Raw genomic sequence first — 19798 nt, forward strand, 5'->3', positions numbered from 1 at the left:
TGATCCAGCTCACACCCGCAGATAGTCCCGCCCCAGGGGCCGATAGCTCCACGCACAGGGACGGAAACCCCGCCTCCCGTCTGATCGGCCCCCGCCCAGCTCCAGAGTGCACGCGTCTTCCGTCCTGGGCGTCTCGGCCCATACCCGGAGCGCTTGCGTCACTCCTACCTCACAGCGCTTAACGGCTAGTGGAAGCCTATGCGGCAGCCGGCATGCTGCCGGTTCTTGGCTGACTCCGTCCTCTTCGCGGGCGCCAGCAACGCCCGCCTCGCGCCTCCCGGGGGAGCTCCCTGATGGCAAGGGCGCTAAGGCGCGAACCCTCCGCGGCCGCCCTCGCCTCAGGCTCCCTGGCCGTTGCTGGGACAACAGCAGGCTCCTCCCCTGGCCTTGCCCCCGCCCCGCGCGCGGCCGATTGGTGCTCGCTGCCCTCGGGGGCGGGGCGACGCTGTGATGGACATCTCTCCGTAGCGTCTCTCCAGCCCCGGCCCCGGGATGCGCCGTTGGGGGCGTGGTCGGGCCGTTGCCATCTTGCGTGTGGCCGGGAAGTTTGAGCGCCGACCGTTTGTGCCACAGAGCCTCTCTGAAAATGTGCGAAAATAGGCTTCGCGGCCCGCCTCCTCCCCCCCAAGAACACCTGTCTCCCGTGCTGAACCCCACAGGAGAGACGTGAGCCTGCGCACGGGGCAGTTCCCCTCGGGTCCTTCTGTGCATGCCCCGGCCTCGACATCGGACACAGCCTCTCCTCAGACACTCAGAGGCTGGGCGGGGGCTTCCCTTCCCTCTGCGGAGTTCCCCAGGCTGCCCACGGCCCAGAGGTCCGGGCCCTCAGCGCCACTGCACGCTCGCCGCCAGTGCTGTGAGCGAGCGGCGGCCCCGGGGCCCCGCGGTCCGGGCCGCGGGGCGGGCGCACGGCGGGCGCCTGAGGTCCTGAGCGCCTCTCCCAGCGCCCACGTGCAGGGCAGCCTCGGCCCTCAGGACCGGGGGTCCCGGCCCGGCCGCGCCTCTGCTCCCGCGGGGGCTGCACTAGTGGAGGACGAGGGAGGCAGCACGGTCCACAGGACAGCATGCACACAGGTAGCGCCATCCCCCAGAGAGCGGTCCTGACAGACACTGGGAAAGCCGCGGTCGCTGTGCCTGCTCCGTGCAGCCCTGGTAAGGAGGACTGCACGGCGTCCGTCCTAGTGCTGGCGGACACCACGGGGTGGTTACTCAGGGCTGCTACTTAACAGGCAGGGTACCTGAGGGATGGAGGCACAGAGAGACAGAGAAATCTCATTCACTGGTTCACTCCCCAATGCCTGAGCACTGAGGTCTCATTCATGTCTCCCACTTAAGTGTCAGGTTCCCGACTATGGGATGCTAACATCCCAACTAGCATCTCTTTTATTTGTTTTTTATTTATTTGAGAGATAGAGTTACAGACAGTGAGAGGGAGAGACAGAGAGAAAGGTCTTCCATTTGCTAGTTCACTCCCCAAATGGCTGCAATGGCCAGAGGCTGTGGCTGCTTCTCCCAAATCCCAGGCCCTAGTGCTGGGGTCGAGGGTCCCCCTCCCCCCAGTCTCCTAGGCTTTCTCCACTTAATCTCACAGCCCAACAATGATGATAACAGTAACAGTCATGGCAGTTGCACGCGGTGCCTCTGCATGGACTTGTGCACTCCCTGCTCATGCCCTAGAGCGACCCTAAGGCGCACCATCACTCACAGTCCCATGATGGGACACAGGACAGGGAGGTGAGCACACCAGCAGCTCACTGAGTGCCCCAGGCCCTGCCAAAAGCTTGTACCATCCCTCCTAGCATTTCCATGGCTTTGTTTTTATCCGCATTTTGCAGATAAAGAAACCAAGGCAATCCCTTGGTGACAGTGAACAATAGGTCCTTGGAGCAGCAGAGGTAACCCAGGCCTGTGTTCCTTGCTGACCCACAGAGGAGGGGAAGCAGAGGCAGTGCTCTTGCCCCAAGCTCATGCCATTACCTGTTCTCAGGTGTAGCCCAAGCACAAGTGCCCTGTTGCTGACACCTGTTCAGCCCACATAGAGCCTTCCATGAAATGTTTGGAAGTTATTTGTATGCATGAGTTCTACATTTTTCCATCAAAATTAACATGGTGTAATTTTATGACTATTATTTTTAATGATTTATTTACTTGAATATCAGAGTGACAGAGAGAAGAGACACAGAGAGAGACAAAGAGAGAGATCTTCTATCTGCTGATTCTTTCCCCAAAAGCCCACAACAGCCGAGCTGGACAAGCCAAAGCCAGAAGCCAGGAACTCCATCCTGGTCTATGACGTGCGGGCATGGGGCTCAGTGCATGAGCCGGCACCTGCTGCCTCCCAGGTGCGTGAGCAGGAAGCTGATGGGAAGCCGAGTCAAAGCAGGCACTTCATATGGGATGCAGAAGTCTCCAACGGTGGCTTAACCCACCTGCACCACAATCCCCTCCCCTAACTGATCCATAAAAATTGTTATTTATTTGTTTGAGAGACAGAGAAAGAACTCTCATCCTCTGGTTCCCTCCCCAGTGCCTGCACCAACCAGTACTGGGTGGCAGTGGAAACCAGGAGCCAGGAGTCAACCCAGGCCTCCCAGGAGGGAGGCAAGACCCCCATTACTTGCGCCATCCCCTCAGTCTCCCAGCTCTGCACTGGGAGGACCAGAGACAGGGGCTGCACCCAGGAAGGAACCCCAGGTGCTGCGGTGTGGGCCACGGCTGTCTCAACCCAGGCTAAACGACGGCTTCCTAAACCCCACAGTCACCTTGGTTTGCAGTGCATTCCATTAGAGCCCCAGAGGCATCGCTGGTGCAAAGGAGGTCAAAGCCCGGCCTTCGTGGGGCTGACACGGTTTCATTAAGACACCAGAGCGAGGTTAAGGAGGTGGTAACAGGGCATCCTCTGGGTGACACATCCTGCCCTGTCCCACCCCTCTCCCCTGCATGGGTCTCCCTGTCTCGACATCAGTCAGAAACTCAAGCTGCGCCCAGCGCACTCTCAGACTGCTGGGGAAGGGTCTGGATGATAACGTCGACGACCACTAGACGCTTACTCTGCAGGCCGCGGGAGGCGCTGGGATGCGTCACTGCGCCGGATCCAGGCTTCATGTGTGCGGTCACACCTGCGAGGCTGGCAGCATTCCTCCCTTTTACAGATGAAGAGACTGGGGTTCAGGGAGGTGAAGCCATTGTCCAGGGGCCACACAGCAAGAGCCTTGAAAGGAACCCAGGGCTGTGCAGATCCAGACTGACCCAGGAACACCTGAGAACCAGCACACACACCCCCCACCCTCTCTCAGCCTCCTTGCCTGGATGCCCCCAGCCCACCTCCTGCCTCTGCTTCCTGCCCTCCGTGTGTCAGCAAGGAACACAGGCCTGGGTTACCTCTGCTGGCCTAGGACCTGTTGTGCCCTGTCACCAAGGAAGCACCTCAGTTTCTTCATGTGCAAAATGCGGGTAAAAGGAGAGCCATGGAAAGGAAGGAACGCTGGGAAGGCTGGAATGTGCTCTCGACAGGGCCTGGGGCGCTTAGTGAGCTGGCAGTGTGTATCTCACCTCCCTGTTATGTATCCCATCATGGGACTGTGAGTGATGCTGCGCCTTAGGGTTTCTCTAAGGCATGAGTAGGAAAAATGCATGAGTCCATGCAGAGCCACCGGCACACAGCTACGTGGCTGATACCGTGATTACTCAGTATTGGGTGGCAAGATTACATGGAGCAGGCCTAGGAGACTGGCAGGGGTACTCTACCTGAAGCAGCAGGGCCTTGGATTTGGGAGAAGGGGCCACGGCCTCTCAACCCCCACGTGCTCCCCTTTACCCTGGATGGAGGAGGGGTCCACCAGTATTTGAGACACTGTATCCCATATTTGAGTGCCTGATTCAAACCTCAGCCACTCACCTTCCTTTACAACTTTCTGCTATTGCACTGGAAGGCAGCAGATGATGGCTCCAGTGGGCCCCTGCCCCCATGGAGTAGACCAGGATGGAGTTCTTGGCTTCTGGCTTTGGCCTGGCCCAGCCCAGCTGTGGTGGTCATCTGGGGAGTGAACCAGCACCTGGAAGATCCCTGTGTGTCTCTGTCTCTCCCCAATACTCTTTCAAATAAATGAATAAATCAATTATAAGTATAAAAGCAAAATATGATGGTAATAGTTTTGATGCCAAAGTATTTGAAACTCATGTATTCAAATTATTGCCATAAGTGTCACAGAAAACTATGCATCTCTTTCTCTCTACCTTTGGTGAAAAGAAAAAAAAATAGAAATTATTTTTAAAAATAGATTTTGGGCGGGATGTTAGCATTCAATAAAGGGGAACCTGCACTGAGAGGGAGACCCGGATTGAGTTCCCAGCTCCCAGGCATTTGGGGTGTGAACTGGTGAATGAGATCTCTCTGTGTCTCTATCCCTCCATCTATATTGGTTGCTCTGCCTTTTAAATAAATTAATATTTTGGCCGGCGCCGTGGCTCAACAGGCTAATCCTCCGCCTTGCGGCGCCGGCACACCGGGTTCTAGTCCCGGTCGGGGCACCGATCCTGTCCCGGTTGCCCCTCTTCCAGACCAGCTCTCTGCTGTGGCTAGGGAGTGCAGTGGAGGATGGCCCAAGTGCTTGGGCCCTGCACCCCGTGGGAGACCAGGAGAAGCACCTGGCTCCTGCCATCGGAACAGCGCGGTGCGCCGGCCGCAGCGCGCTACCGCGGCGGCCATTGGAGGGTGAACCAACGGCAAAAGGAAGACCTTTCTCTCTGTCTCTCTCTCTCACTGTCCACTCTGCCTGTCAAAAAAAAAATAAATAAATAAATTAATTAATTAATATTTTAAAAAGCAACAACACTAGCTCCTGGCTTCGGATCAGCACGATGCGCGGGCCACAGCGGCCATTAGAGGGTGAACCAAGGGCAAAAAGGAAGACCTTTCTGTCTCTCTCACTATCCACTCTGCCTGTCAATATAAATAAATAAATAAATAATAAAACCAACAACAAACATTTATCTTCTTTTTATTTATTTATTTACAAAGATTATTTATTTGAAAGGCAGTTAGAGAGAGACAGAGAGAAGACCTTCCATCTTCTGGTTCACTGCCCAAATGGCCACAACAGATAGATCTGGGCCCATCTGAAGCCTGAAGCCAGAAGCCAGGAGGTTCTTCGAGGTTGCCCACATGGGTGCAGGAGCTCAAGCCCTTGGCCTGTCTGCAGCTTTCCGAAAGCATCAGCAGGGAGCTGGATTGGAAGTGGAGCAGCTGGGACTCGAACCAGACCCCACATGGTATATCAGTACCACAAATGGGAGGTTTCCTCCGCTGTGCTACAGCACCGGTCCCACATTTATTTCCTCACATAGTTTCTGTAAGTCGGGAATCTAGCTTAGCTGAGCTGTGCGGCTGTGGCCCAGGTCTCTCCTGAATTAGCAGCGAGGGTGTTGGTCCCGCTGCAGTCACAGGGAGACTTGCTTAGGGCTGGGAGACCTGCCTGCCCCCTGCATGGGCGCTTACATGGCGCTGGTGTCGGCCACAGACCTCAGCCCTGTCCTGCTTGCGCCCCTCTGTTGGCTGCTTCTCTGTCCTCACACTGACCCCCTCAGAGTGAGGCACCCCCAGAGGGAGCAGGGAGGGGGCCTCAGCACCTCCGAGCACCCAGCCTCGGGAGTCACATCACAGCCCTGCAGCCCTGCAAGTGCAAGACCAGCCTCTCTCAAGGGGAGGCCTTAGGCTCCACTTCCTAAAAGGTGGGTCCCACAGATGCTATGGGTGCATTTGGCTGTTTTTTTAAAGATTGATTTATTTATTTAAAAGGCAAAGTGTCTGGGGGGAGAAAATGGGGGTGAGCGGCCACCCACTCGTTGCCTCCCCAGATGGCCATGATAACAGAAACCTGGAACTCCATCCTGGCCTCCCAGCAATGGCAAGAACCCTAGCTCTTGAGCTATTACCATCTGCCTTCTCCACCAGCAGGCCGCTGGATCAGAAGCAGAGCAGACAGAACCCCAGCTGGTACTCTGATCTGGGATGAGGGAGTCCCAGGTGGATCCTCTGGCCAGCAGTGCAGGGACAACGCCCCTTCTGGGACAGCCCCAGCTAGGAGGCACCTGCAGGTAGAGCCTGGACAGGAAGCTGAGGAAGGAGCTGCCTGAGGCCACAGAGTCTGAGCAGAGCCCCCCACCCAATGGGGGAGGAGCCGGAGGAGGGCCGAGCTGTTGGGATAAAAGGAAAGGCTTTCTGAGGCTTTTCCACCACAGCTGGGAGCTCCAGGTGCAAGGACCACTTGGCCAGGCGGTGGCCCAAGCCGAGGCAGGACTTGGGGACGCCAGGCTACCACCTCCTCACCACCTCCTCGGCGACCCCGGCGGCCCAGTTCTTGGCCAGCCCTCCGGGCCCCAGACCCTGTCTCCTGCAGAAGCTTTGCTCCGAGCTCGGTTGCCCCCTGCCGTCTCCGGAGCCCCGGCTCATCCAGGACTTTCCCTCCTCCGGGGTCGGGTCTCAGCCCTGCTCCAGCTCCCCTACTAAAGACCACCCACCTTCTGGTGGCAAGCTTGCCCATTTCCTTTTCTTCTGTCGGCTACCAAGACACCCTCAGCCACAGCCTCCCCTCCACCCCTGCTTCTGTCTTCCTGAGACCCTCAGCCCCTGCCTGGTCGAGGCCTTCCCATCCTGCCCTAGCCCTGTTGGCGTTCTCGGCAGTGCTGGAGTGCATCGCCTCCCCCATGTCGCCCTCCCCCATGCGACTGCTGCTGCTGCTGCTGCTGTGGCTCTCAGTGTTGATGCCCGGCCTGCTGGCCGCGGGAACGCCCAGCCGCAACGCCACCGACATGGAGCTGCCCAAACAGCGAATCGAGGCAGTCCGCGCCCCAATCCTGCCCAAGGTGGTGGGGCTGTCCCGCACCCTGAATAAGAGGGAGGTGCCGCCCGGTCCAGTGCCAGAGGACACGCTCGTCCAGTACAACAGAAGACAAAACCAGGTGGGCAGGAAGAGCGCCAAGGAGAAGCCCCAGCCCCAGCCTGTTTTGGACTTCCCTGCTAAGTTCTTCCACATGCTAATGGTGGACAGCAACCACGGTGAGCTCTGAGGGACAGGGACCCGGGAGGAGGCCGCCAGGGGGCGCCGTAGGGCAGGCCTCAGGGAGGAAATTACCTGCAGAGGACACAGGAGGAGGAAGGGGACCCCTGGGTGCACAGGGAACGTGGGGGAGGGCGTGTCCTAAAGACCAGGGCGCTGAGCTCTCCGACCCTCAGGGACTGGTCCTAGAACAGTGCGCCAAGTGGACGGGACCCGCGGGATCGAGGGAGGTCCCGGGGGACAGAGGCTATGGGGTAGAAGGCCATTCCTTCTGGCAGGGCACGTGGAATGCGGGGGTCACGGGGTGGGAGCTGCAGAGAGGGGTGCTCTGTGGGGAGAGGCTGAGCCCCTAGTTTGTGGGAAAGGGATTTGGTGAGAAAGCTGGGCAGAGTTTGGGGGTCACGAAACGGAATGATGGAAGGAGCAAAAGCGAGATGAGGCGAACCACAGCAAAGTGCCAGGAGCATGGACCTGCTTCCAGGCGATTGGGACACGCGGGACTGCAGGGGTCGTGGCGAGAGAGGCAGAGGTCTGCGTGATGGGTGTGGGCATGGGATGAGAGTGGGGGTGGGAGGGGGCAGCCAGCCTCCTCAGGGAGGGGAGTGAGTGCCCCAGGTCACACAGCGCACAGGCAGCAGAGGCTCTTCCTGACCCCAGCCTCTACCCATGACCCTTCCTCTTGCAGTGCAATCCGCATCTGAGCTGGGTGCCTGGGAGAAGGGAGCCACACGGCCACTCCCTGGGTGGGCAGAGAGGAGGCCTCAGGGAGACAGAGTGGTCAGGACCCACGGTGCAGGGCAGGAAGCCCACCCAAAGTGACCCTCGGCCCCAAGGTAACACAGCTGAAAAATTTCAGAGTCCAATATATCGCCCTGGCTCACTAGGCTAATCCTCCGCCTGTGGCACTGGTACTCGGGGTTCTAGTCCCGGTTGCTGCGCTGGTCCTGTCCCAGTTGCTCCTCTTCCAGGCCAGCTCTCTGCTGTGGCCCGGGAAGGCAGTGGAGGATGGCCCAAGTGTTTGGTCCCTGCACCAGCATGGAGAATCAGGAAGAAGCACCTGGCTCTTGCTTCTGGCTTCGGATCTGCAAAGCGCGCCGGTCATAACGGCCATTTGGGGGGGTGAACCAATGGAAGGAAGACCTTCTCTCTGTCTCTCTCTATCACTGTCTAACTCTGTCGAAAAAAAAAAAGAAAATAAATGAAAAAAAGTGTCAGAGTCCAGCTCCAACCTGGGCTGCCAGATCTGGGCACTCGCCCTTAGACTGGGGGTGACCCTGCTCCTTCTACCCATGCTAAACTCCAACTCCTGTCTGCTCCTCCCAACTAGAAATCTACAAAAAATACAAAGAAAGCCGGCACAGTGTCTATATGCTCTTCAACACGTCAGAGCTCCGGCAAGTAGTGCCCCAGCCGAGGTTGTTGTACCGGGCGGAGCTGCGCCTGCAAGTGCTCAAGATACAGAAGGAGCAGAAGGTGGAGCTGTACCAGGTGAGGAGGGAGCATGAGCTGTGGCCAGGTGGGGGTGGAAGGCTGCTGGCCGCAGGGTCCTCATAGACGGCCCTGGGAGGGGGAGGAGCACTGACCGGGGACTCCTGGGGCTCTGTTGAACTCTGGACTTTTAAATGCTTGGAAGACTGGGGTCTTAGGAGTTGGACACCTGAAGAAGGTGGGACTGTTAAAAGCTGAAATTTCTGGAAAGGTTAGAAGTTTACTTTGAGGGTTTTTTTTTTAATTTTATTTATTTTAAAGGAATAGTTACAGAAATAGAGCGAGAAACCAGGTACAGACACAGAGAGATTTTCCATCTGCTGTTTCATAACCTACATGTCCAAAATTACTAGGGCTATGTCAGGCCCAGAAAGCAGCAGGGAACTCCATCCTGGTTTCACATGCGAGGGAGGGCAGGGGGGCGCAGAGGCCCTGGTGTTGGGTCATCTTCCACTGATTCCCCAGGCATTTTAGCAGGGAGCTGAATCAGAAGTGGAAGTGCCAGAGCTTGAACCAGTGCTCAGATGGGATGCCGGCATCACAGGCCATGGATTAATCCATTGCACCGCAACTCCAGCCCTTGAGTTTCTTTTTTTTTTTTTTAATTTTTGACAGGCAGAGTGGACAGTGAGAGAGAGAGAGACAGAGAGAAAGGTCTTCCTTTTGCCGTTGGTTCACCCTCCAATGGCCGCCGCGGCCGGCGCACCGCGCTGTTCCGATGGCAGGAGCCAGGTGCTTCTCCTGGTCTCCCATGGGGTGCAGAGCCCAAACACTTGGGCTATCCTCCACTGCACTCCCTGCCACAGCAGAGAGCTGGCCTGGAAGAGGGGCAACCGGGACAGGATCGGTGCCCCGACCGGGACTAGAACCCGGTGTGCCGGCGCCGCAAGGCGGAGGATTAGCCTGTTGAGCCACGGCGCCGGCCTTGAGTTTCTTTTTTATTCATTATTTAATTTTCAGAGACAGAGACACAGGTATATGTTTAGAGTTCCCACCTGCTGGTTCACTCCCCAAATGCCTACAATGGCCAGGGTAGTGCCAGGACAAAGCAGGCAGCTCAAAACTCAGTCCAGGTCTTCCACATGGGTGGGAGGGGCCCAGGTACTTGAGCCATCACCCTCCACCTCCCTGGGTCAGCATGAGCAGGAAGCTGGAGTCAGAACATAGAGCCAGGTATCCAACCCAGGCACCCCGCTATGGGAAAGCAGGCCCCTTAGCCTCTGGAAGCTAAGTAACTGCCCCAGCAGCTGCTGTCTGCACAACGATTGTGAAGATTTCCAGAAGATTCTTTGGACAGCACTGCTCTACAAGGTGGAGCCTCAGGAGAGTTCTTTGCCCTCTAGAAGGGCCGGAGTTCCTAGAAGTCATTGCTCTAGAATCCCTGTCATTGGGAATGTTAGACTCGCAGGACCATCAAGGTTAGAGCCTCACATGAGAGAACTTGGCTGAGTGCTCATTTCTTGGAGTCTGAAGACCTCAGCTTCTTGCCGTGGCTGCTGGAGGGTGCAGTTTACCTGGGAGAGGTTGTTTCCCACTGTGCTGAAGGTCACGGGCCCACTTTCTTTTGTTAAACTATTTTTATTTTTTACTTTTTTTTTTTTTAATTTTTTTGACAGGCAGAGTTAGACAGTGAGAGAGAGAGAAAAAGACAGAGAAAGGTCTTCCTTTTCTGTTGGTTCACCCCCCAAATGGCCGCTACGGCCGGCGAGCTGTGCCGCTCCAAAGCCAGGAACCAGGTGTTTCCTCTTGGAATCCCATGCGAGTGCAGGACCCAAACACTTGGGCCATCTTCCACTGCACTCCTGGGCCACAGCAGAGAGCTGGACTGTAAGAGGAGCAACCGGGACAGAACTGGCACCCCAACCGGGACTAGAACCTGGGGTGCGGCACCTCAGGCGGAGGATCAGCCAAGAAAGCCATGGCACCGGCCTATTAAACTATTTTCTAAAAAGAGATTTACTCATTAGAAAGCAGACTGATAGATCCTCCCTGTGCTGGTTCACTCCACAAATGGACACAATGGCAAGGGCTGGGCCAAGCAGAAACCAGGAGCCTGGAACTGCATCCAAGTCTCCCACGGGAGTGGCAGGGGCCCACTAGGACCATCCTCTGCTGCCTTCCCAGGCACAGAGAGGGAGCTGGTTCAGAAGTGGAGCAGCCTGGACTCCAACTGATGCTCATATGGGATGCAGGTGTCCCAGGCTGTGCCGTAGCCAGCCCCAGTCTCCTGGATTTGTAGACATGATCTCCGGGGATTGCTCAGGCCCATAGCCGCCGGCCTTCCTAGGCTTTCTCAAACACTGGAGCACAGAATGGCTTCTACCTAAGCCTTCAGCTCAGAACCAGGCTGTCACTCCTGCCGACTGAACGCTCAGCACAGCCCAGGTGCTGGCACCCCAGTCTTGGCCTTGCAGGCTGTGCAGGCGGAAGAGGCCTAGCCTTTGGTCAGTGCCCCAGGCCTCCAAAGGGAAGTGCACTCTCCCAGCCCCTCATGGAGTCAGCTCAGGACAAGCAGCCCCAAGGGGCCTTGGCCTCTCCTCTCTGGGGTGCTGTTGGAGGTGGAACCCACAGGCCCACACGTGGTACTGTGGGCAGAGTCTGGAAGCTGCCCAGGGAGCAGGTGGAGTGGGGGACGTGGTCTTTGCGTGGGAGGCGCTGGCACCATCTCCTGCCTTCTCACTTCTCCATGTTTTGTCCTCCAGAAATACAACAATTCCTGGCGCTACCTCAAGAGCCGGAAGCTGAACCCCATAGACACAAATGAATGGTTGTCCTTTGACGTCACCAGGATTGTGCGGAAGTGGCTGAGACATGGAGGTAAATATGGCGGGTCTGCCCCACCCCTGCTTCTCCTGGGTTCTGCCCCACCCCCTGCTGGTGTCTAAGGCACTCAGAGCTGGAGATGAGTGAGGGATCTGTTCATAGTTCATCCATTTCCTGAGCACCTGCTTTCTCTCCTGCCCTGTGACAGGTGATGCAGGGACAGACACAGCCTGACCAGGACAGCCCGGTCCCAGTCTGCACAGAGCTAATCATCATTTAGGTGGGTGGGTGGGTGGGGGTGGTTAGCTGTGCAGTGGCCACGGCTGGGATGAGGAGCCCAAAGGGAGTGCCTGGCCCAGCCTAGGTTCAGGGAGGGCTTCCTGGAGGAGGACGTTTCTGAGTTGAATTTGGAAGGCTGAGTACAATCTGGAAGGAAGCAATGAGGGGCCGCGTGTTCTGGGCAGGGGAGCAGCCTGTGCTAAGGCCCTGAGAGCAGGGAGAGCCGGGCACAGTGCATCTGCCCAGGAAAGGACTGTGCCACTCCTCTCCCTCGCTGCGTCCACAGTGCCCAGTGTCCCTCCTAGTCATGCACGCATCCCAGCAATCCCCTCAGGCTCCTGTCCTGGGCCCGGCCCTGTGTGGGTGGCGTGGGGGGCACAGTGGGGAGCAGGACAGCCCTGGGTCCTGCCCTCCTGGGCTCCACTTCCCTCTGCACTTAGCAGTTCCTGCCAAAGCCCTGGCAGGCAGCAGTGACCTGGAAGGACCAAGGCTGTGAATGGGGAGGCAAAGGCAGAGGGGTTGGTGTCAGGGTGGGGAAGCCCCCATTGCTGTGTGGGCACAGATCAGGCACCCAAACTCATCTGGGGGCCAGGTGGGCTCCATGGAGGAGGGCGATTGTATGGAGACTCACAGAATTCGTTAGGCCAGGTGCAGTGAGGGCATAGGGAGCAGTGGGCAGTGAGGGCGCCCTGGGCCAGAGACGGCGTCTGGGTGGATCTCCCGTGTCTGGGTCGCTCTCTATACAAGCACACAGCCCATGGCCCGCAGGCAGGAGGAGCTTAGAAAACATCACTCACTCCTTCCAGTCGCCTTTATCCCACATCTGCCCTCGGGAAAGCCCCAGGCTTAGCTTTGCCTCCCAGCCTTGGCCGCCTGTGTGACGGAGGGCAGGTCACATCCTTTCTGTATGTCATCTGCTAGCTCTGTCAGATGTACAGTGGGGGACGATTACAGGGACAGCACACAGGGAGGGGTTTAGGACACTCTTTATTACTTGGATAGCAGAGTGCTAGACCAGTACCTGTGGACCTCGATTTTTAAAGGCAGGTGGTGGGGATGGAAGATGGTCTGTCTGCTGGGTCTCTAAATGCTTCCTCCAGACATTTCTTTGTTTAAAATTTTATTTGAAAGTCGAGTTAGAGGGGCCAGCGCTGTGGCTCATTTGGTTAATCCTCTTTCTGTGGTGCCGGCATTCCCCTGTGGGTACCAGGTTCTAGTCCTGGTTGTTCCTCTTCCAGTCCAGCTCTCTGCTGTGGAATGGGAGGGCAGTGGAGGATGGCCCAGGTGCTTGGGCTCCTGCACCGCGTGGGAGACTAGGAAGAAACACCTGGCTGCTGGCTTCGGATTGTTAAAGTGCCGGCCATAGCGGCCATTTTGGGGTGAACCAACGGAAGGAAGACCTCTCTCTCTGTCTATCTATATCTCTACCTGTCAAAAAAAAAAAAAAAAAAAAAGTCGAGTTATAGAGACAGACAGATAGAGATGGAGGGACTGAGGTGGAGAGAGACAGACAGCATGGAGGGAGGGAGAGAGAAAAAGAGAGACCTTCCATCGGCTTTTTACTCCTCAAATGGCTGCAGTGGCTTGGGCTTGCCAGGCTGAAGCCAGGTGTCTGAACCCCAGCAGAGTCTACATGGATGGCAGGGCTCCAGGTACGTGGGCCGTGTCTGCTGCTTTCCTAGGCACAGTAACAGGGAGCCACATCTGAAGTGGAGTACAGAGTGGGTCAGTATTATGGTATACTGGGTGAACCTTCCACCTGCAATGCCACCATCCCACATGGTAACAAGTTTAATCTTGGCTCCTCCACTTCCAATCCAGCTCCCTGCTCATGTTCCTGAGAGAGCAGCTGAACCACTCCCACCCTGGGAAAGCAGTGGAAGATGCCCAAGGTGGTGGTGGGGAGAGGGGAGGGGAGGGCTGTCCCAGGCAGGAAGAGCCCCCTGGAGTTTGCTCCTTCCTCCCGCTTCCTCCAGGGTCTGGCTGAGCCTCCCACTCAGACTGGCTTCCCTCTCCCCACTCCCACAGAGGAAATAGAGGGCTTCCGCCTCAGCGCCCACTGCTCTTGTGACAACAAAAATAATGTCCTCCACATGAACATCAACGGTGAGTCCCCAACCTGGCCCAGCCCATCCCCGGCTGTGATCTCTGTGTGTGCCTGTGTGTGCTCGTGTGTGTATATGTGTGCGCGTGTACCCCCAACCCCACAAATCACACCATGCCACATTCCATCCAACTGAGAGTCCCCACCCAAACAGGGGTCACTTCCAGCCACCAAGGTGGGCAAATCGCAACTGAGAACATGCAACGGCCCTACTTGCACCTCATCGCCACTTTGCCGGAGGAGGCCCAGTAGCTGCACAGCGCCCAGCACGGCTGAGCCCTGGACACCAACTACTGCTTCAGGTGATCATGGCAGTCTTTGTGGTCCTCAGGGCTGTGACCCTGGGTAAGCCGCACTACGCTGGGCTTCTCTTTAGCCTGAGGGTCAGGACCTGGCAGCTGGGTTGGGACCTGGGAGGCCTAGAACGTGGGGCACGGGCCCCTTCCTGGTGCAGTGCAGCAGTCGGAGGCTGTCAGGATGTGGGCACGGGAACTGGAATTCGGTGTGGCAAGGCTGCCTTGCTGGGTGCTTCTGAAAGTGTCTGGGGCTGGAGTTCTAGAATGCTGGGTGCAGCGTCTGTGACTGGGAGCTGGGCCGCTGGAGTCGAGGAAGCTGCAGTGCTGGGAGCCTAGAGTGAGAAGATTGTGCGTTTTGGGTTCCTACACCCCTGGCAGCTCAGAGACCCCAGTGCTGGCCCCCTGGCATCCTGGGACATTAGGCTCCCAGTGGTGGGACCCTGGGCTGAAATGTGAGCCCTGGCTGGGTGTGGAGGAAGTGGGAATGCTGACTGCGAGGATGCGGGGCTCAGCCAGGGAGTGCGGGGTCCTGGAAGGCGGCAGGCTGGGCCTCGTGTGCTGGCTGCGCGTGGCGGAAGGCTGCATGGGAGGTTGGAACGTGGGGCTCTGGAAGGCCTGGAGCCTGGTGAGCTGGGACACGGGAAGGGCGTCTTCGAGCTAGAGCGCTGGGACCTCACAGCCCAGTCAGCTGGGGCCCAGGTCCCTGGAGTTCACTTAGAATGTGGAGGGCCCAGCGTGGGAGTCGCAGCCCACCCCTCCCCTAGGAGACTCTGTGGTGCTGTCCGGGCTTTATTTCATGGCGTCCCCGGGGGGACGTCGCCCCTTCTCCAGGGCTCTTTCACCACCAGATCTCACACCTGGGCTAGGACCCCCAGGGAGTGAGGGGCTGAGGTCCTGAGCGCCCTGGACTCTGGGATGCAAAACAGGAGCTCAGCGGCGAGGGCGCTGCCCGGAGTCAGACCTGGACCTGCTCAGGGCTATGGACCATGGGGTCGCAGGCTGCGAGATGCAGACCTGGGAGCCCGATCCAGGGGACACACCGCACACATGCTTCAAGGGATCCAGAAAGTTAACTGAAAATTGGAATTAAAAACCTGTAAATATTTTGGTGCAAAAAGATTTCTGATATCTATGCGGAGTTTATATTTATTATGTGTTTTTTCCACTTGTTATGAAAATAATTTTCCAACAAAAATTACTTTGCCCAATCATAAGTATACATAAATAAGTACCCCTGGGCAGGCATTATGGTATAGCAGGTAAACCAGCTGCCTGCAATGCCGGCATCCCCTATGGGTTCGTCTGATTCCTGGCTGCTCCACTTCTGATCCAGCTCCTGCTAATGGGCCTAGGAAAGCAAGAGAAGATGGCTCAATTCTTGGGCCCCAACACCCACATTGAGACCCAGATGAAGCACCTGGCTCAGGCCTGGCCCAGCTCCAGCCGTTGCCTCCTTTTGGCCAATGAACCAGCGGATGGATGAGCTTTCTCAGTCTTCCTCTATCTCTGTAACTCTGCCTTTCAAATAAAATAAAGAAATAAATAAGCAAATAATCTGTTATACAGTAGTTATAAATATGTATATACTTTTATAAATCATATATAAATATACACACAAATAGATATTTGTATATTGTATAAATGGGTAATATATATTATAGATTATAATACATATAAGTAATGTTTATGTATGTATTTATACTTTATATAAACATTAAGTATATAAAAATGGATGGGGGGTCGGCACTGTGGCACAGCAGGTTAAGGCCCTGGCCTGAAGCGCCAGCATCCCATATGGGCACCGGTTCTATTCCCAGCTGCTCCTCTTCCAACCCAGCTCTCTGCTATGGCCTGGGAAAGCAGTAAAAGATGGCCCAAGTGCTTGGGGCCCTGCACCCACATGGGAGACCTGGGAGAAGCTCCTGCCTCCTGGCCTTGTATCTGCACAGCGCCAACTGTTGCAGGTAATTGGGGAGTGAACCAGCTGATGGAAGACCTCTCCCTCTCTCTGCCTCTCCTTGCTCTGTGTAACTCTAACTTTCAAAATAAAAAAAATTAAAACATAAAAATGGGTCCCTGCACTGTGGCATAGCCGGTTAAGCCACCTGGGACACTGAAATCCCATGAGTGCCACTTCAAGTCCTGGCTGCTATACTTCTGATCCAGCTTCCTGCTAATGGCCAGAGAAAGCGGCAGAGGATGGCCCAAGACTCGGAAAAAGCTCCTGGCTCCTGGCTTCAGCCTGACCCAGGCCTGGCCATGCGGCCACTTGGGGAGTGAACCAGTCGATGGAAGACCTCTCTCCTTCTTTCTTTCTGTAACTGTACCTCTCAAATAAATGAATAAAAAATTTTAAAAAAGAGATTTATTTATTTATTTGAAAGAGAGAGAGAGGGAGAGATCCCAAAATGGTGCAACAGCCGGCACTGGTCCCGGTCCAAGCGAGGAGCCAGGAGCCAGGAGCTTCATCCAGGGCTCCCAGGGACAGTTCTCTGCTGCCCTCCCAGGCTCACAAGGAGGCAGCTGGAGCTGAAGTGGAGCAGCCAGGACTCCACCCAGCACCCATTTCGGATGACTACACCGACGTCAGCAGCTTAACCTCCTGGGCCTCAGTGCCTGCACCAATAGATAAATCCTAAAAGAATAAGAGAACAGAGCCTACCCTTAAGCACTCAGAGGTTTCTTGCCAGGCTCCGCCCAGGGCCAGTTCCCACTGCCCAGAGCCACCGGCTGCTTTATGTGCCAGCACAGGCATTCAGAGCTGAAGGGGCCAGAGCGCCTGGGTGACAGGGTGACTATGGGGCCAGCACTGTGGTATAGTAGGTTAAGCCTCTGCCTGCAGTGCCGGCATCCCATATGGGTGCCAGTTCATGTCCTGGCTGCTCCATTTCCCATCCAGCTCCCTGTTGATGTGCCCGGGGAGGCAGCAGAGTATGGCCCAGGTGCTTGGGCCCCTGCACCCATGTGGGAGACTGGGATGAAGCTCCTGGCTCCTCGCTTCTGATGGGCCCAGCTCCTGCCATTAATGGTGTGGCCATTTGGGGGAGTGAACCAGCTGATGGAAGATATCTCTAACTCTGACTTTCAAATGAATGAATAAAACTTGAAAAGAAAAGAAAATGCAGACTTTCCCACTGGTCAAAACAAACAAAAGGCTACATTTGAGCAAAACAGAAAAACACGGTGACAGGCACGAGTGTCCTGCGACTCTGTGAAAGAGGACACAGCCCGGACCCAAGTGAAGAGGGCCTCTGAGTGGCCTCACTGGCCCGCGTCCATGTGCAGGGATCGTGCGGCCCCTCCCCAACTCCCTTTCAAGGGGTCTGCACCCGTGGCCTCAACCAACCACAGAGCGAGAATCTTCCAGGGCAGGGCACTGGCACGGTGGTTCAGGCACTGTGTGGCACGTCCGCTCCCGCATCAGTGGGCTGAGGTTCCAGTTCTGGTTCCAGCTTCCGGCTAATGCACATCCTGGGAGGCAGCGGCCCCCGGCTAAAGCAGCTGGGATCCTGACACCCACGTGGGAGACAGATGGAGCTCTCGCCCCGCTTCAGCCTGCCTCAGGTCTGGCCATTGCCGCATCTGGGGAGTGAACCAGGGGACGGAAGGTCTGTCTCGCCCCCCTCTGTCACTCTGCCCTTCACATAAACACTTGTTGCTGCAGCACGGCAGCTGTGCCTAAGCCTTGGACCATCCGTGACACCTACTCCACGTCCGGGGTTCTCCACGGGGGTCCCTGGGCCAGCAGCAGCCAGGCGCTGACAGCTTGCGGGAGACCCCTCAGCAGCGGCCACCGTGACCGCGCTCCAGCTGACTCGGAAGTGCTTCCGGTGCCCGTCCAGACATGGCCGCCATCGCTTGCAAGGCCTCCTCCATTAGTCTGGCAGCCCCAGGGCACGCGCAGAGGCCTCCCCGGGCCCTCGGGCGTTGGAGACGGAGGCCAGCAGACCCACGGAGCTGAGCGAACGTGAAAACTAGCCCACGCAGGCTCACGCACACAGAGGCCGACAGTAGCTCTGAGCTGAACGCCGGGGTTTCGGGTGCCGATGTCCGCACAGACTCTCCCAGTCTGGCCCAAGCAAACCTCTTAAACCCGGGAGTCCTGGAGCTCCCCGCAGGCCTCAGAGAGCTGGGCTATGGGACGTTGGGTGCTGGAGGTTCTGGGCAGGCGCCGCTGCCCACGTGATCCTCTGGGACCTACCCACTTCCTGCCCCGCGGAAGGTTCCAGAGCGGGGCGCCGCCCGCGCGGGGTGGTCTGGGAGAGCGGGGCTGTGGAGACCCGGCCAGTACCGTGAGAGGAGCTCTGCGGGGTCCGGTCGGAGTCCAGGTGGCCCCGGCGGGCTCCTCCGTCCTCTGCTTTGAAGTTTGGACGGAGAAAGAGCCAGACGTGGTCTAGGCCTTGAGAGGGGCGGGGCCTGTCCTAGGCTCCTCCTAGAATTCCCCGGAGCCGCCGCTCCTCGTATGTATGACACCCACTTACGGGTAACATCTGTGTCTGGAGTGTGTGTGTGTTCTATATAACATCAGTGTGTGTGTGTTTCTGTATAACATCTGTGTCTGGAGTGTGTGTGTGTTTCTGTATAACATCTGTGTCTGGAGTGTGTGTGTGTTCTGTATAACATCTGTGTATGTAGTGTGTGTGTTTCTGTATAACATCTGTGTATGTAGTGTGTGTGTGTGTTCTGTATAACATCTGTGTATGTAGTGTGTGTGTGTGTTCTGTATAACATCTGTGTCTGGAGTGTGTGTTCTGTATAACATCTGTGTATGTAGTGTGTGTGTGTTTCTGTATAACATCTGTGTCTGGAGTGTGTGTGTGTTTCTGTATAACATCTGTGTCTGGAGTGTGTGTGTGTTCTGTATAACATCTGTGTATGTAGTGTGTGTGTTTCTGTATAACATCTGTGTATGTAGTGTGTGTGTGTGTTCTGTATAACATCTGTGTCTGGAGTGTGTGTGTGTGTTCTGTATAACATCTGTTTCTGGAGTGTGTGTGTGTTTCTGTATAACATCTGTGTAGTCTGTGTGTGTTCTGTATAACATCTGTGTCTGGAGTGTGTGTGTGTTTCTGTATAACATCTGTGTCTGTAGTGTGTGTGTGTTCTGTATAACATCTGTGTCTGTAGTGTGTGTGTGTTCTGTATAACATCTGTGTATGTAGTGTGTGTGTGTTCTGTATAACATCTGTGTATGTAGTGTGTGTGTGTTTCTGTATAACATCTGTGTAGTGTGTGTGTGTTCTGTATAACATCTGTGTCTGGAGTGTGTGTGTGTTTCTGTATAACATCTGTGTAGTCTGTGTGTGTTCTGTATAACATCTGTGTATGTAGTGTGTGTGTTTCTGTATAACATCTGTGTAGTCTGTGTGTGTTCTGTATAACATCTGTGTATGTAGTGTGTGTGTGTGTTTTTGTATAACATCTATGTATGCAGTATGTGTTTCTAAATAACATCTGTGTATGTACTGTGTGTGTGTTTATAACATCTGTGTATGTAGTGTGTGTGTTTCTATATAAAATCTGTGTATGTAGTATGTGTGTGTTTCTATATAACGTCTGTGTATATAATAACTACATATAACATATATGTGTTTAATGTATAATCTATTGTTAATGTTTACATGATTGGTTATGTCTATTATAAATACCCATTTATATAGTATCTAAATGTTAGGTATGTAATAATATCTAGTTACATAATATGCATCATCCATTGTTTTATATACTTAATGTTTCTACAATGTATAATTATAGGTATAAATACATATCATGTCTGTTCTAATCCATAAAAAGTGTCCATTTGCATAATA

General features: G+C 55.5%; 2 protein-coding genes across 4 annotated transcripts in view; one reads left to right on the forward strand and one right to left on the reverse strand.

Moving 5' to 3' along the window:
• LOC133748295 (transforming growth factor beta-1 proprotein-like) overlaps positions 1-19798 on the reverse strand; it is a 39327-nt gene that overhangs the window by 11179 nt on the left and 8350 nt on the right. For 2 of the 3 annotated variants that reach the window (XR_009864445.1, XR_009864444.1), the window contains exon 1: positions 169-314. The exons of the other annotated variant lie outside the window; for it this stretch is intronic. The gene's annotated coding sequence lies outside the window, so the exon portion shown is untranslated. Of the gene's footprint in view, positions 1-168; positions 315-19798 lie in introns of those variants that run through there. 3 annotated transcript variants of the gene reach the window in all.
• Positions 6706-13998, forward strand: LOC133748595 (transforming growth factor beta-1 proprotein-like). The gene is given in 5 exon segments (XM_062177538.1): positions 6706-7057; positions 8386-8546; positions 11249-11363; positions 13617-13694; positions 13847-13998. Coding segments are annotated over 5 exon segments (858 nt in total).

This window comes from Lepus europaeus, chromosome 19 (assembly GCF_033115175.1).
Source record: "Lepus europaeus isolate LE1 chromosome 19, mLepTim1.pri, whole genome shotgun sequence".
Lineage (NCBI taxonomy): Eukaryota > Metazoa > Chordata > Mammalia > Lagomorpha > Leporidae > Lepus > Lepus europaeus.